The following is a 17,398-nucleotide window of genomic DNA, read 5'->3' on the forward strand; positions in this document are numbered from 1 at the left end:
GGAAGGTCAGAGAAAAAGAGGAAGATCTCCAATGAGATGGATCAGCCAGGTGGCATCATTGATGGTGTCAAGTGTGGCAGCGGTAGTGAGGTTGGCCCAGGATCAGACACTGTTTCGTTCAGCTGTGCATGGGGTCGCTATGAGTCGGTTCCGACTTGATGGCACCTGACAACCTGACAACATATTGTTGTTGTTGTTAAGTCAGTTCTGACTCATAGGGACCCTGTATAGGGTTTCCAACGAGTGGCTGGTGGGTTTGAATCTCATTCCTTGAGGTTAGCAGTCCAATGCTTATCCTACAGCACCACACCAGGACTATATGTATCTCTATAGATAGATAAAGCCCTGGTGGCGCTATAGGATAATCACTACAGTGGTAACTGCAAGGTTGACAGTTCAAACCCACCAGTTGCTCCTCAAGAGAAAGATGAGGCTTTATGCTCCTGTATAAATTTTCAGTCTTGGAAACCCTTTACAGAGTTGCTATGAGTCAGAATTTCCTAAAAAGGCAGCGATTGTACACACACACACATACACACACACAGGCATTTGAATAAAAAAATATCCTCACTGTGGCTGCAGAATTACAGGCACCTGAGCAGATGGTTTCAGTAAGTCTAGTGAAATGTTGGTGAGGCACACAACCTTCTGGGGTGGACAGAGACTTTTGTGGTTCTAAGGGGAAATGAACCCATTCTCTGCTCTGTGCTTCTCCCTCCAGAGAGAAAGTGCCCCCAAACAGCACTATGACCAAGACGTTGACCCTGGTGCCCTTGCTGGCGAACAATCAAGAGAGGAGGGGCATTGCCCTGGACGGGAAGATCAAACACGAGGACACGAACCTTGCCTCCAGCACCATGTGAGTGTCCAGGGCTGCCCTGGAGTGGGGACTACTGCCCCTTCTCACCACTTTGGGTTCAGGGGTGTGTGTAAAAGATGAGGGGCTAGACGTTTGGGGTACAGTCTTAGTGGCCCCAGTAAGGGTCCTATACCCATTACTGGATATTATTACTGGATTCTGGAGACAGCCTTGTGCCAAACCCCTGCCTGCCCTCTGAGCAACCCTGAGCAGATTACTGGAGTTCTCCGAGACCCTCAGTTTTCCCATCTGCAGAGTGGAGGTGCTGACAGTTCTTATCTCATATAAGGATTGAGATGATCCATGTTACGTGGTGCCCAGCACACATTAAACTAAAACAAAACAAAACAAAAAGTTCCCAGGAGGGACCAGTCCCTGAAGGAGAATATCATGCTTATTGAAGTAGAGGGTCAGCAAAAAAGAAAACTCCTGGGTTCTCTAGAGAAACAAAACCAATGAGACTTGGTATATATAGCTATAGATAACAGATATTGTTGTTATTCTGAAGAGCCATTGACTCGGTTCCAACTCATAGCCACCCTGTATAGGGTTTCTGAGAAGAGGCTGGTGAGCTTGAACCACCGACCTTGTGGTTCAAATTGACTTTTCAGTCCAGCACAATAACCCACAGTGCCACATCAGGCCTCTCTCTCTCCATATACATATATATAAAAAGAGACCACCACTTGTCTGTCACTTTGTTGTACTGTGGTGGCTTGTGAGTTGCTGTGATTCTAGAAGCTATGCCACTGGTATTTTGAATACCAGCAGGGTCCCCCATGGTGACAACTTTCAAATATTTAATCACTGAATTATGAATAGCAGTGGAACACTGTCAGCACCAGAATAATGAATATTGGAACATGATGAAGAGCACTAGAATATTACCAGATACAGTGTTGGAAGATGAGCCCCTCAGGTTGGAAGACACTCAAAATGTGACTGGGAAAAAGCTGCCTCCTCAAAGTAGAGTTGACCATGATGATGTGAATGGAGTAAAGACCCTGGGACCTTCATTTGCTGATGCGGCACAACTGAAAATGAAGAGAAACAGTTGTAAACATCCATTAAAAATCTGAACGTGGAATGTACGAAGTATGACTTTAGGAAAATCTGAAGTTATCAAAAATGAAATGGAATGCATAAACATCGATATCTTAGGCATTAGTGAGCCAAAATGGACTGGTATTGACCATTTTGAATCTGAAAATCACATGGTTTACTATGCAGGGAATGACAAATTGAAGAGGAATGGCGTCACGATCATCATCAAAAAGAACATATCAAGATCTGTCTTGAAGTACAACGCTGTCTGTTATAGGATGATAGTCATGTCTTCAAGAAAGATCAATTAATACCACTATTATTCAAATTTACACACCAACCACTAAAGCCAGTGAGGATGAAATTGAGGAATTCTACCAACTTTTTCAGTCCGAAACTGATCAAACATACAATCAAGGTGTTTTGATCATTACTGGTGATTGGAATGGAAAGGTTGGAAATAAACAGGAAGGATGACTCTTTGGAAAATCTGGCCTTGATGATAGAAACAATGCTGGAGAACGCATGATAGAATTTTGTAAGACCGATGACGTTTTCCTTGAAAATACCTTTTTTAAACAACATAAAAGACAGCTATTTACATGAACCTCACCAGATGGAATACACAGAAATCAAATTAATGTTTGTGGAACAAGATGGTGGAAAAGCTCCGTATCATCAGCCAAAACCAGGCCAGGACTGTGGAACAGACCATCAATTGCTCATATGTGAGTTCAGGCTAAAGCTAAAGAAAATTAAAACAAAGACACAAGAGCCAAAATATGACCTTGGACATATTCCACCTGAACTTAGAGATCATTTAAAGAGCAGATATGATGCATTAAACACTAAAGACTGAAGACCAGAAGCTGTGGGAGGACATCAAGAGTATCACACAGGAAGAAAGCAAAAAAGGTCATTAAGAAGACAAGAAAGAAGGAAAAGGTCAAAATGGAGGTCAGAAGAAACTGAAACTCGCTCTCCAGTATAGAGATGCTAAAGCAAATGGAAGAAATGAGGAGGTACAAGAGCTGAACAGAAAATTTCAAAAGGCAGCTCAAGAAGACAAAGTCAAATATTATCATGAAATGTGCAAAGACCTGGAGTTAGAAAACCAAAAGGGAAGAACATGCTCAGTGTTTTTCAAGTTGAAAAAAATCTTCAAGCCTCAACTTGCAAGAGGGTGGCGCTGTGAATTAATGCACTGAATAGCAAAGTTGGTTTAAACTGCAAGTTCAGCGGTTCAAGCTTACCAGCCACTCTTTGGAGACCTTACATAGGGTCGCTGTGGGTTGGAAGTGACTCAATGGCACTTAGCAACAACAGCAAAGGGCAAAATATAGAATGATGTAGAAGGCATCAAAAGAAGATGGAAGGAATACAAAGAGTCACTGTACCAAAAAGAAATGGATGATGTTCAACCATTTCAAGAGGTAACATATGATCAAGAACCAATGATCCTGAAGGAAGAAGTCCAAGATGCATTGAAGGCATTGGCAGAAGCATTGGCAAGGCTCTGGGAATTGATGGAATACAAATTGAAATCTTTCAACAAACGGATGCTGTACTGGAGGCACTCACTCATCTCTGCCAAGAAATTTGGAAGACAACTTCCTGGCAAACTGATTAGAAGAGATCCATATTTGTGCCCATTACAAAGAGAGGTGACCCAACGGAATGTGGAAATCATCAGGCAATATCATTAATATTACATGCAAGAAAAATTTTTCTAAAGACAATTTTAAAACGGTTGCAGCAGTCCATTGATAAGGAACTGCCAGAGGTTCAGGCTGGTCTCAGATTGGGATGTGGAACAAGTGATATCATTGCTGACGTCAGATGGATCTTGGCTGAAAGCAGAGAATACTAGAAAGATGTTTATCTGTGCTTTATTGACTAAGGAAAGGCTTTCGATTGTGAGGATCATGACAAGCTATGGACAACATTGCAGAGAAAGAGTATTCTGGAACACTTAACTGTGCTCATGAGGAATCTGTACACAGACAAAGAGGCTGTTGTTCAAACAGAACAAGGGAACACTGAGTGGTTTTAAAATAGAAAATGTGTGTGCCAGAGTTGTAGTCATTCACCGTATTTGTTCAATTCATGTGCTGAGCACATAATCTGAGAAGCTGGATTATATGAAGAAAATTTTGAGGAAGATTCATTAACAACCTATGATATGCAGATGATACACTCTTGCTTGCTGAAAGTAAAGATGACTTAAAATACTTACTGATGAAGATCAAAGACCACAGCCTTCAGTATAGGTTGCACCCCAGTGTATACAGAACAAAAATCCTTACCACTGGACCAATAAATGACATCCAATAAATGGAGCAAAGATTGACATTGTCAAAGGACCGGGCAGTGTTTCATTCTGTTCTGCATAGGGTCACTACAAGTCAATTTCAATTTGAAGACACCTAATCGGAAACCCTGTACAGGGTCACTATGAGTCAGAACCGACTCCACGGTACATAACCACCACCACCAACAACAACCACAACAAGAGCATAATGAGAAGCTTCTATCAAGGAAATGGCTCACAATTGTAGAGATGGCAGAGTCCCACGACTGGGTCAGATGAACCAAGATCAGCAGGCAAGCAGCAGGCCCAGCAGGCAGAAAGGCAGGCATGTGGGCAGACAGGCAGGTAATAGAGCAGGCCATTGGCACAAGTCCAAAGAAGCAGAGGTTATAGGACAAGTCAGATGCAAGAACCAGACCCAATAGGAAAGCAAGCAAGCTTTGCCTGAATGACCATTACATTGGAAGCAAGCCACACCCACAAAGAAACATCCTTTCAATTGATAGCCAATCATCATAGAGTTCACTACACTGAATCTCACCATGGAGATAACCACATCGTAACTGTCGAACCACTGGGAATCCTGGCCCAGTTAAGTTGTCACAAAACCTTAACAACCACAACCCACAACAACACGGATTGACACAGTGGCAGCAACAATGGGCTCAAACGTAGCAACAATTGTGAGGCTGGGCCAGGACCGGGCAGTGTTTCATTCTGTTGTACATGGGGTCACTAGGGGTTGGAAGTGTTAACACTATGACACATAACAACTACTTTAAAAAAAAAACAAAAACCAATGTGAAGGTCTCTACAGCTTTGTGAGAAAGAAAGGTATTTATACTCGTTTTGTTGATAAAGAGATTGAAGTTCAGTCAGAGGAGGGAATTGTCCAAGGTCACTTGGTCAGTTAATGGCAAAGCAAAGTCTGCTCCTGAACATGAGTGTTTTGTTGATCCATCAGCTACAAGGCTGCCTTCCAGGTCTCTTGAGAGAGACCACTGCCACAGAAACTGGATGAGCACTGGTGTGTGTAAATCTGTATATGAATCTGTGTTTGAACGTGTGTATGTGTGGGTATATAAATCTGTGAGAATGTGTGTGAATCTGTGAGCATGTGAATGTGTGTGTGAATTTCTGTGTGTGAATATGTGTGTATGAATCTGTGTGAATCTGTATGTGTATAGGAATCTGTGTGAATGTGCGTGTGAAACTGTGTGAATGAATCTGTGTATATGAATCTGTGTGAATTTGTGTCTGAATGTGTGAATGAGTCTAAGTGTGTGAATCTGTGTATATATAAACCTGTGTGAATGAGTCTAAGTGTGTGAATCTGTGTATATATAAACCTGTGTGAAAGTGTGTGTGGCTGTGTGTAGAATCTGTGTGTGTTTATCTTCCACTCAAGGAAGATTATAGGATATAAACTTGCCGAAACCTCAGTCATGGGTCAAAAACAAGTTCTGTCCCAGCTTCTGTCTGGAAAAATGGGTGTACTCTGAAGCTTGCACCCCCTACTCCCCATTGGTGGCAACCTCTCTCCACCCAGTGTTTGGCTCCCTCCCACCGTCGCAGACACGTGTTTTGCCCTATAAATGAAGCTGCGCTGTGAGCTGGGAACACTGTGGTCCCGTTGGCAGGCACCCTGGGCTGGGTGTCTTCTCCCAAGCTCAGAGCCTCCTAGCTTTAACTCAGAGCCACCCTGTCAGACCTTTCCTACCTTCTGCCCCTAACCTCCTCAGCTAGATTTCCCACCATCATTCATATAGTTTTGTGGTTCTTTTCATACCTGAATTCCTGCTATTGGCTATCCCAAAATACTCCTGTCCCCATGTTGGAACACATGAAGTAGGCATTCATATTGAAACACCCAGTACGGTACCTGTCAGCAGTAGTTCTGGAAGACAAGTTTCTGCCAAGGAAAATCATTTGTGAGACTGAGCTGGGGCCTATGTGATGCTCCTCAATTCACTCATGTCAACACCCACTGAGCTCTCTCTCGATGCCAGGTGGGGTGCTGGGGGACAGGGACACAGAGCTGTGGAGATAAAGACAGGTGCCACCTCCATACCCGGCCATGGGGTGACAGCAGGGATTCTGTGTGCCTTGACCCCTAGTGGGAACAGAGAAGAGGGAGCTCAGGGGAGCAGGGAAGGGAGAGTGGGCCACCCAGGGACTGCTTGGTTTGGGAAAGCTGGGCATAGGGTACAAAGTAGCCAAGGCAGGCCAGACCATAGACTTGCCAGCTTTGCCATCCTTGGGCTTGAACCTGGACACTCTTTCTGGATTCAGTGTATGTGTGTGGGGTGAGCACTCAGGAAGAAGCCTGGCTCGGATTGGAGTTGGGGGAGAGGAGATTGATGTAATCCAGGCAGAAAGAGCCAGTGGAGGGGTGATTGGTTTGCCAGGGACAGCTGGTATGGCAGGTGGGGGCCGGGGGGCGGCGGGGGGAGCCGAGGATGACCAGATCCACCAGCATTGCCGGAGGAAGGGGAGAGGCTCTCTCTGAACTTCCAGAGGAACATGCCAAGTTAGAATGCTTGAAAGCCCCCTTTCTTGCCCCTAATACATCAAGTTCTAGGATTTTGACCATGTGCCTGTAAAAGATACACCACAAGGGATGACTTTAGCAAGCAGGAATGTTTTTTCTCACTGTTTAGGAGGCTAGAAGTCCAAATTCAGGGTACCGGTGCTAGCAGAAGGCGGGGTTTTGTCTGTGTCAGCTCTGAGGAAGGGCCTGGTCTGTTTCCAGCTTCTCTGGCAAACTCCCCAGGGCATGACTCATCCCCTCCCTACTCTGTTTATATCTCAAAGGTGATCATTGAAGATACACTCTACTCTGATATGACCTCGTTAACATAACAAAGAAAACTCTATTCCCAGATGAGTTTGCATCCGCAGGTTATAGGCGTTGGGATTTTCATTCACATATTTTTTGGGGCAGAATTCAGTCCATAGCAGCGTGGTTTCTGGTTGGTTGACCAGATCCATGAGCATCAATGGCAAAGGAGGAATATTGTACCCCTTTGGACTTCTAGAAGGGAAAGGTCAGATACAATGCGTGAAACTCCTCCCCTCTTCCAAATGCACAAGCTCTAGGGTTTTGACAGCTTGGTGGCGTTCTCTTCCCCAGGAAGAGCCCTCCCTCCACAGGACAGGCCTGGATGGAGGCAGAAAGGATTCGTCCAGCCATTGGTCTCTGCAGCTGTCTGTATTCTTTCCCTTGTGTTTTCTGTCTGGGCAGCATCAAGGAGGGCATAGACCGGACTGTCCTGGGCATCCTGGTATCCTACCACATCAAGGTGAAACTCACAGTGTCAGGGTGAGTTATTTTGGTCCCAACACCCATCTGCCCTTGTCTTCCTTTTCAACATCTGCCTAATGGATTGGGACACAGAAAAGGGGTCTCCTGCTCACAAAGTGGATTTTCCCAGTTCTGCCTGAGATAATGCTAAGAGGGAAAAGGCAGAAAAGCTGACAATGAAACATATATACTATGACTTGGTGGTGGTGGTAAGTGCCTTCGAGTGGATTCCGCCTCATAGCAACCCTTGTATAGGATTTCCGAGGCTTGACATCTTTTCGGGAGCAGAAAGCTTCATCTTTCTCCTGTGGCCTTGAACCGCAGACCTTGTGTCCAGTGTCTATCATGAAATGTTGAAAAAAGAGATGTGCATATATATTCACACACAAGAGGCCCTGGTGGCACAGGGGGTAGGCACACAGCTGCTAACTGAAAAGTTGGTGGTTTGAACCCACTGGCTGTTCTGTGGGAGAAAGATGTGGCAGGCAGCCTGCTTCCATAAAGATGACAGCCTTGGGAACCCTATAGGTTACTATGAGTTAGACTATGGTCAATGGTAATGACAGGTGGTAGGTAGGTGTAGCCTGAGGCGGATGAACTTGATGTACAAACATGAAAGTCAGTTTCATGTTATAGTGTCTTTTGGAGAAAGATTGGCAGCTACAATTTGAGTTTGTAGTAACTCTTCACTTGTATCTTAGGAAGCATCTACCCACAAATCAATGGTCTTCTTTCTCTTCCTGTTTGTCGCTATAATTACAAGATTTGGGACTCTCCTTTTCAAAAAAACTATAGACATCTCAGGAGTCTTGGTGTGGCACTGTGGGCTAATGCATCAGACTGCAAAGTTCTTTGAACTGTAAGGTCAGTGGTTCAAGCTCACCAGCTGCTCCTTGGAAACCCTATACAGGGTTGCCATGGATCAGAATCAACTCGATGGCACTTAACAACAAAAACAACATAGACATCTCAGAGTTGGGAGGAAACAGTTCTCCATCTTTGCAGGAGAAAGAGGGATTTTTTTTCCCATTTCTTTAATTTCATCCAAAGAGAAAACCTCTTGGATTCTCATTTTCTTTTTCAAGTTCCACTGCCAAAGGCTCTGGCCTTTTACCCAGAAAGCCTTTGGTAGTTGAGCCATTAAAGACAAGCCCACCTACATGGCCATATGTCTAAGTAGATAAAGAGTTCCTTGAATTTTGGTTGGAGCAACCAAGCAGACCAGGAACCATTTTGCATATTTGGTTATCATAGTATTTATCAAAAATGGTTTTTTTTTTATTTTCCTCTAGTCGAGTTCTGATCATCAAGCCATTGAGGCTAGGTCGAATGATTACTATCTACAAGTTTGGGTGTTCTTGTGCATCTCCCCCCACTTTGTATCAGCTGGACGCTTCACTCTCAGCTCTAGCCCTCTGTGGCTATGTCCTTGTCCATGGGCTCAGGTGTCCCCAGGTCTCACCACACTGCGGACCAACCAGCCCTTCCTCTTCTCTCTCTCATCTCCAGGTCTACAGAAGTGTCACCATAGTACTTAAAGTTCACTGTGTTTATCAAAATACAGAGTGTTTTTGACATTTCCCTGAGAGGATCTAAAAAGAGTGTAGTTTCTTGGAACGGTCAAGACCCAAGGATAAGAGGAATTTCATAATGACCAGAGCAATAGCCGATCCTGTGGCTGCTTCCTGAACTTTTCCATTTCTCTCCATAATAGCTCCTCTTGAGAAAGAGATGAAAACACAAGTGGAGTGTAAAGCCAAACAACAGACAGGCCTGTAAAATAAACACTCAGGGCAGGGAGGTCCGCAACAGGGCAGCACGTGCCCAGACAGAAAGCTCAGAAGGCAGGGAGGGAGAGGAAAGGAGGAGGAGTGGGCACAGGGACACATAGGGAGAAAGCAGGGAGGGCTATGTTACCTTGTGGGGATTGCACTCCATGTCACGAAACAGAATGCGCATGAGTTGTTGAAGGGAAAACCAATCTGGTCTGCAAACTCTCATCCAAACTCACAACATGAAGTTAAAAAACTAGCGTTGTTGTGCCATGGAGTCAGTTCCAACTCATAGTGATCTGGTACAGGGTTTCCGAGGCTTTTAAATCTTTACAGAAACAGAAAGCCTCATCTTTCTCCTGTGGAACAGCTGGTAGTTTTGAACTGCTGATCTTGAGTGTAGTAGCCCAACTCATAACCACTATGGTGCCAGAGCTCCTTACAAGAAACAAGTAGAGGGAAGAATGAAGTTGGATCATGAGGCTGCAAGAATGCTGACAGCTGTGTGTTTCATCAGACTGAGAGCTGGGTCTCGCCCTGCATCTGGGTGCTAGCCAAAAAGGCTGTGCTGTTTTGGGCCGACTCCTTGTCCATAAACCTGTTTGTTTTTGTTTTCCAGCTTTCTGGGGGAGCTGACCTCCAGGTAAGCTTCTTCACTTGATTTCTCTGCTTGATTCCTAGAATAATCAAGACCTGGGTTCAATCACTGTATCTGGTGAAATATGGTTCAGGGCAGCTGTGTTTGAGGTGCTAGGGAACGAAGGCTCTGACTTAGATGCATCATTGCAGTGTGGCTGAGATGTAAGGCTGGGATGCTTGCCTGAGACCATGGCTGGGCCTTTATCTGGTTACACATACTCTCAGAAAATGGCTCGCTCCTTGTGGCTGCCCTTTCTTCTTCTTCTTAATTGTGGTTAAATGTACATATCATGAAATTTTAACTTTTAATCATTTCAAAATGTGTAATTCAGAGTCTTGGTGTGGCGCTGTGGGGTAAAGCACCGGACCACAAGGTCGATTTGAACCACACAATCGCGCAGTTCAGACTTACCAGCCACTTCTTAGAAACCTTATATAGGGTCACTGTGAGTCAGAACCGACTTGACGGCACTCAACATCAAGTACATTCACAATCTTGTGCAACTGCCCCCACTGTCTAGTTCCAGAATCTTCTTAACTCCAAAAGGAACCCAGTACTCATTAAGCAGGTTTCTTATCCCTCCAGCCCAGCCAACCACTGGTCTGGCTTCCATCTCTCCAGACTGGCCAGTCCTGGACATTTCATAGAACCGGAATCATATAACACTGGTCCTTTCATAACTGGCCTCGTTCACTCAGCATCATGTTCAGAGGTAGCAGCGTGGCACTTTTTTCCTTTTCATGGCTGCATAGTGTTCCGTTGTGTAGAGAGGGACCACAGTCCTGATGAACATTGGATTATTTCTACCCTTTGTGTATAGTGATGGGTGCTTTTCAAATCACACACAAAGAAGGAACCAGCTAGAAAGTGTTTGAGACACAAATACACCTCACCCCAAAGCCTATTGTCTTTCCCCCTCACATGAAGCCTCCATATTCCTTCTCCCATGGACCCCTTCTGAATCTGGGTCTGCCAAAGTAGCTTCATTGTAAAGAGATGTGCTCGGACCAAAGAGGTGGCCACCTGGCTAGGAGGCAGAGGGTCCTGGGTGAAGCAAGGAGTCATCATCCTTTCCCCAGTCTGTCTGAATTTCCCTGTCTCCTTTCCTTCCTTCTGTCTGTACAGATCCCAAGTTGCCTCAAAGCTCTTTGGCTTTTGGAATCCTCTGGCTCTCCTGATCTCTGTTTTGCTCCTTAGCAGGTGACCTGGTGACACTGCCCCACAACACATCAGCCTCATTGTTGTTGTTAAGTGCTGTCGAGTCAATTCCGACTTACAGCGACCCTGTATGGGGTTTCCAAGGAGCGGCTGGTGAGCTTGAAGTGCCGATCTTTCATCCGCTGCATTCTCTTACAGCGCCATACCAGGACTCCATCAGCCTCACAGAGATTTTTAAATGAAAACAATAATGTACTTTTTTTTGCAAAATTTATTTTAACAAACCTTTCTCCAGGATCTCACCTCTTGTCCCTGCAAGATCTTGTCAGTACAGCTAATAACCAAGTAAGGGAAGGTGGTGCCGGGGTCTCTGCTTGGGAGACCCAGGTTTGATTCCCAGTCCATGAGAGAGGCTAGCATGTTGATAGGGTGCTGAGCAGATGTCAGCAGAGCTGTAGCCTGAGACAGACAGACGAGGAGGAAAGGCCTGGTGATTTACTGCCCAAACTCAGCCGGTGGACACCCTATGGATCACAATGGTCTGACCCGCACTGACCACGGGCATGGTGCAGGACGGGGAAGCATCTTGTTCATTGGCCATGGGGTCGACGTGAGTTTGGGGCTGACCTCACAACAACAACCACATCGACAAGAAACAGCAACAGCAGTACCCATGCCAGGCTGGCATGCAGTTTCTGGACCACATTCTAGGGATTAGATGGAAAGTTCTTCCTTGACCACTTCCTGACTTCTGGGTTTTCTGTTTGTCTTTTATATTTTTTTGATTTTTATTTCTGCTGAATTCTCTTGAACCTGAGGCCATTGGGTGACTCTCGGCAGCCACACCCTTCACAGTGCGGTCCATAACTGTGCCTGTGACATGCGTGTGCGTGTTGTGTTGTGTGCGCTGTGTGTGTGCATGGTATGTAAGTGTAGTGTGGTGTATGTGTGGTGTGTGTGTATGTGGTATGTTGTGTGTGGAGTGTGAATGTGTGGTGTTTATGTGTTATGTGTGTGTGCGTGGTAGGCTGTGTGTGGTATATGTACGTATGTTGTGTGAATGTGTGGTGTTTATGTGTTGTGTGTGTGCGTGGTATGTTGTGTGTGGTATGTGTGGTGTATGAATGTGTGGTGTTTATGTGGTGTGTGTGTGTGTGAATGCTCTCTCTCCAATCTGCCTTTCTTCTTCTTCACAGTGACGTGGCCACTGAGGTGCCGTTCCGCCTCATGCACCCCCAGCCCGGAGACCCAGGTCAGTCCCCCATTGTCTTGGCTTTCTCTACTTTCAAGTTTGTGGCAGCGGCCAGGTGCACAGGGTTCCATTCCATTCCATCTACAAGGTCCATCTACAAGGCCGACCACGGACAGACTAGTGTGGGGTCCTTCCTGGGACAATCAGCTGGGACACGTTGGATGGGGGAGGATAGGTGTGTGTGGATGGCGGGGGCCAGGGACTCTCCAGTTTGGGTTTATTGGGAACGATTGAAAAGCAGAGGTTCTGCTGTCAATAGACCTGGAGTTAGATTTAAAGACGGTTTCAGTGGAAACTAAGGCGCTCCGATGGTGCAGAGGTTCAAGTGCTCTGCTGCGAACTAAAAGGTCGGCAGTTCGTAGCCACCAGCCACTTCGTGGGAGAAAGATGTGGCCATCTGCTTCTGTAAAGATTGCAGCCTTAAAGATCCAGAGGGAGTTCGATCCTGGCCAACAGAGGCAGAATCAACGACAGCAACAGGATGGGTTAGGGTTCCTGCTGCTCTTAGGTGCCATTGTGTGGATTCGGACTCATAGTGACCGTATGCGCCACAGGACAAACCACAGTCCAGCCCTGCACCATCCTCACAACTATGACGTTTGAGCCCATTGCTGCAGCCTCTGTGGCAGTCCATCTCAGTGAGGGGCTTCCTCTTTGTCTCTGACCCTCTTCTTTACCAAGCATGATGTGCTTCTCCAGGACTGGCTCCTCCTGGTAACGTTTCCAAAGGACGTGAGACAAAGCCTGGTCATCCTTACTTCTGAGAGCAGTCGGCTGTATTTCCTCTAGCATAGATTTGTCGGGTCTGCTAGTGGTCCACGGAATGCTGAGCATTCTTCACCATACGCTGGACAATGAATCAGGAAGACGGTACAAGAGCTGATGCACGTGAGAGCCTGAGGCATTGACAATTCTTGGAAGCGAAAGGTCTTGCACACCGGAAGGTGTTGAGAATATGAGGAATATTTGTGACAGTGGCAATTATATTGAGACCACCACCCACTGCCACAGAGTCGATTCTGACTCACAGGGACCCACAGGACAGAGCACAACGGCCCCATCTGCTTTCCAAGGCAGTCATCTTTATGTAAGCAGGCAATGCCATCTTTCTCCCACCAAGCGCCTGGTGAGTTTGAACTGTCGACCTCACGGTCAGCAGTCGATCAATGAGAGAACATTTGATGCTAGAAAAGAGGGTGGGCTCGGTGCCTGAGGCCTCGGCTCAGTGGGATTGTAATTCCATCATGCACCACACAGAGGGCAAGAAAAAATGATGCAAAGGTTGCACAGCTCTGTGAAGAGACGGAAAACCCTGTCAATGAGTGAATTGTACAGTAGATGAATTCCATCTCAATCAAGCTGCTTAGAAAAGTAAACGAAACAGCAAAAATAATACAGGGTGAATGTCAGCAATTCTGAGGGAGAGATGTCCGTGTGTTGAGGGAAAACAGCTTCATTCACACAAAAGAAGAAAGGCCCAGTGTATATGTTAAGCAAATGACGTAAGCAAGTTGGGTCTATTTCTCTCATGCTTTATAAATAATAGCTTTTCTGTATCGATGAAGAAATGGCTTTTAAGAATTAAAAATTAGAATGAATCCCCATATTCACATTGAGATTAGTCTCTCAAAAACACTTGATCTCAAAGCATTTTTCCCCCCAAAGATTTTGGAAAAATCTTTTGGAGGAAAATACAGTTGAGCCATATGTTTATTTAATTTTTCAAATAATATTTTAGTATATTTTTGGTGATGGCATACACAGAAGTTCAGGTTCCCATTCAGCAATGTCTACACGTTGTTCACCGACACTGATTGCATTCTTCACAATGTGTGAACGTTCTAATTCCATTCTGGTTGTTCCAATTCCCTTTATCTAGTTTCCCTGCCTCCTTACATCTTTGTCTGTCTTAAAGTCATGGTTGGCGGTTTGGTCTCAGAAAGGTGATTTTTAAAAGGAGCACAGTAATATCCATTATTTTTTGAGCTGATTTGTTATTTAGTTACAAGTTTCAGTTCATAGTTTAAGGACTATCTCAGAACAGTAATCATGGGAGTCTTCCAGTCCCAACCAGTTCAGTAAGTCTATATTGTTTTGTTTTTAGTCTAGCCAAATTTTTAAATACATTTATTCTTGTATCATTAAAATACTGTGATGGTTGGTCTTAAGTGCCACTGAGTTGGTTCCAACTCATAGCAACTCTTTATAGGGTTTCCAAGGAACAACTGGTCGGTTTGAACTGCTGACCTTGTGGTTAGCAGTTCAGTACTTATCCTATAGCACCACACCAGGACTCTATTACAGTATTCCTTAAAAACAAAACATAAACAAAAAAACGATGTGAGACTGAGATACAATCTGGGCGCTTTGAAGGTGATGTCGTAAATGCGGGGGTCAAAAATGGGTGCTTTCTAGAGCTGTGTATACGCTTACATATTATAACCGGGGGGTGGAGGGGAATAAAAGAGTTCTTCCTCCACCAGATTCAGAAAATGATGTGACACAAAGGATTTCATTGCTGACATCAGATGAATTATACCTGGGAGCTGAGAATACTAGAAGGATGTCTACCTGTCTTTTATTGACTGCACAAAGACATTCAACTGTATGTTGTTGTTGTTGTTAGGTGCCACTGAGTTGATACCAACTCATTGTGACCCTATGCACAGCAGAGCGAAACACTGCCCGGCCCTGTGCCAAACTCATAATTGTTGCTAGACCTGACTCCATCGCCGATGCCACTGTGTGTCAATCCATCTTACTTGGGGGGCGGGGGGGGGTTGTCCTCTTTTCCTTCATCCTTCTACCAAACATGATATCCTTCTCCAGGGACTGGTCCCTCCTGATAATATGTCTAAAGTTCTAGAGACGAAGTCTGGGCATCCGGGCTCTTCAGGACCATTTTGTCTGTATTTGTTCCAACACAGATCTGTTGGTTCTTTTGGCAGCCCATGGCACTTTCAATATTCTCTTCTAACACCATAACTCAAAAGCATCAATTTTGTACGGTCTTCCTTATTCACTGTCCAGCTTTCACATGCATATGAGGTTATTGAAAATACCATGGCTTGGGTCAGGTGCACCTTAGTCCTCAAGCTGACATCTTTGCTCTTCAACACTTTAAAAATTTCTTGTGCAGCAGATTTTCCCAATGCAGTATGTTCCTTGGTTTCCTTTTTTTTTTTTTTATTTAAAGGTTTTTATGTGGATTTGAATAAAAGTTTACAGGGTAGATCATCAGTTTTATATTCAACAAACCATACACCTTGTTTCATTACAATGATTATAATCCCCTCCATGTACCATCAGCTACCAGTGTTTCTTTCCATTCACTTTAGCTTTTTTGTTTTTAAACACTCAGGCATATATAATAATTTACACCATCAAAGGGCACATCCTGCAAGTCTGCCTCCTGGCCACCAGCTCTTAGTCCCTCTGTTCCCTTGAATCTAGAGTCCTCAGCTGCTCCCTCTCTCCATGTCCCCATCTCTGCCTCCATCTTGTGTGTCACTGCTTCTCTGGATAAAGTCCCGCATTCCGCTTGTGCTCTTCTTCCTTGATGGTCCTAGGGTCCTTTGTTTCTGGACTGTAAGATTAACTTCTCCCTTGTTTTTGTTACAAAACCTTTACAGCTGTGAGAGTCGCAATTAGTCATGCTAACAATTACTCACTATTAAATCATATGAATCTTATCCCTATCTCTTTTAACCAGACCCATCTAGACAAGATAAAAACTATTCAGTGGGGACTCTTTCTTTCCCCACACACTATTAAACTAAGCTCCCCCTTGAAATCTTGTAAGCCAGTCACTTTGTGCCTTTATCACCTCCTCATTTTACGTAGCCATTGTGTAAATTGCCCATCCCTATCAGCTCTAGACCTCTGTGGCTATGTCCTTGTCCATAGACCCAGGTGTCCCCAGGTCTCACCATATTTTGGACCAACCAACCCTTCCTCTTCTCTCTCATCTCCAGGTCTGTGGGAGTCTGTGGAATGTGGTTGAACTCAGCCCATTTCTTCATTGTTGCCTTTCCCCCTCTCCCACTCACCAGTAGACCAACATGGGCACCAGAAAGCTTACATGCCTGCACATGTGTTCCCTTGGAGTTTCAATCTTAGAGGGGGGTTTGTCCTGAAGGAACTTGATTGCTTGCCTTGATGGCTTCCTGGTGTACACCTTGCTTGTTCTTATAGTAGCCAGTCATACTACCATTTTTATTTTAGGTTTTTCCTGATGATCTTTCATTGAAGGTGTATCTTCTGTTGCTCTAGCTGTTCCAGGCTGGTCTGCTTGTCCTTTCTAGTGGGAATGTCCCACCTTAGAAAGTTCTGGATAGGGCTCAGGATTCCACCTAAGGTCCTATACACTGTGAAGGCTCCACAAGAGGCCTATTTCACTGGGCAAGTTCTAGAACAGCCCTTTTAGGTATTACAATAAGTTATAGGCTGAAGATGGGCTTACAAGCTTCCTGTAATCATGTTTCCTGACATTCCTTTCTATGTAACTCAAGTTTCAATTTTGCAATAGTAGGAAAGGGAAACCAATATTCATAAGACAGTCAAGCATCTTAGTATTATTTCCCCTCTTCAAAATATGCCTTGATCCTTGTATCACAGAGCCCTGTTGTTCCAAGGTTGAGCATGCATCACTATTTACCTGTGTCCCACTTAGTCCATGCAAACCTGTCTCAGTGCAACCCTATCTACCTTGTTCTTCCACCCCCTCCAACTTCTTGTGTATTGCCCTCCCTAATATTCGAACTATGATGTGTCTACCCCTACCCTGTGCTCTACTGTTGCCTCCCTCCACCTCCCCCAAACACGCCCCCCCCACTCCAACCCCAACAAGGATTTTTTTTCATTTTAGTATAGGTATCTTTTAGTATAGTTGTCAAGGACTTCATTCTTCTTGGATCAACTATCAACACTCGCGGAAGTAGCAGTCAAGAGATCAGACAATGTATTGCACTGGGCAAATCTGCTGCACAGGAACTTTTTAAAGTATTGAAGAGCAGAGATGTCAGCTTGAGGACTAAGGTGCGCCTGACCCAGGCCATT

The 17,398-nt window shown here is 44.9% G+C and overlaps 1 protein-coding gene across 1 annotated transcript in view; it reads left to right on the top strand.

Moving 5' to 3' along the window:
- The window catches only part of SAG (S-antigen; retina and pineal gland (arrestin)), a 62,881-nt gene that overhangs the window by 37,860 nt on the left and 7,623 nt on the right, over window positions 1-17,398 (top strand). The window contains exons 10-13 of the mRNA XM_006866806.1: window positions 722-859; window positions 7,459-7,536; window positions 9,910-9,933; window positions 12,285-12,340. Coding sequence (XP_006866868.1) covers window positions 722-859; window positions 7,459-7,536; window positions 9,910-9,933; window positions 12,285-12,340 — 296 coding nt within the window. The remainder of the gene's footprint in view (window positions 1-721; window positions 860-7,458; window positions 7,537-9,909; window positions 9,934-12,284; window positions 12,341-17,398) is intronic.

Source organism: Chrysochloris asiatica, unplaced genomic scaffold (genome assembly GCF_000296735.1).
Source record: "Chrysochloris asiatica unplaced genomic scaffold, ChrAsi1.0 scaffold00096, whole genome shotgun sequence".
In the NCBI taxonomy this organism is placed as follows: domain Eukaryota; kingdom Metazoa; phylum Chordata; class Mammalia; order Afrosoricida; family Chrysochloridae; genus Chrysochloris; species Chrysochloris asiatica.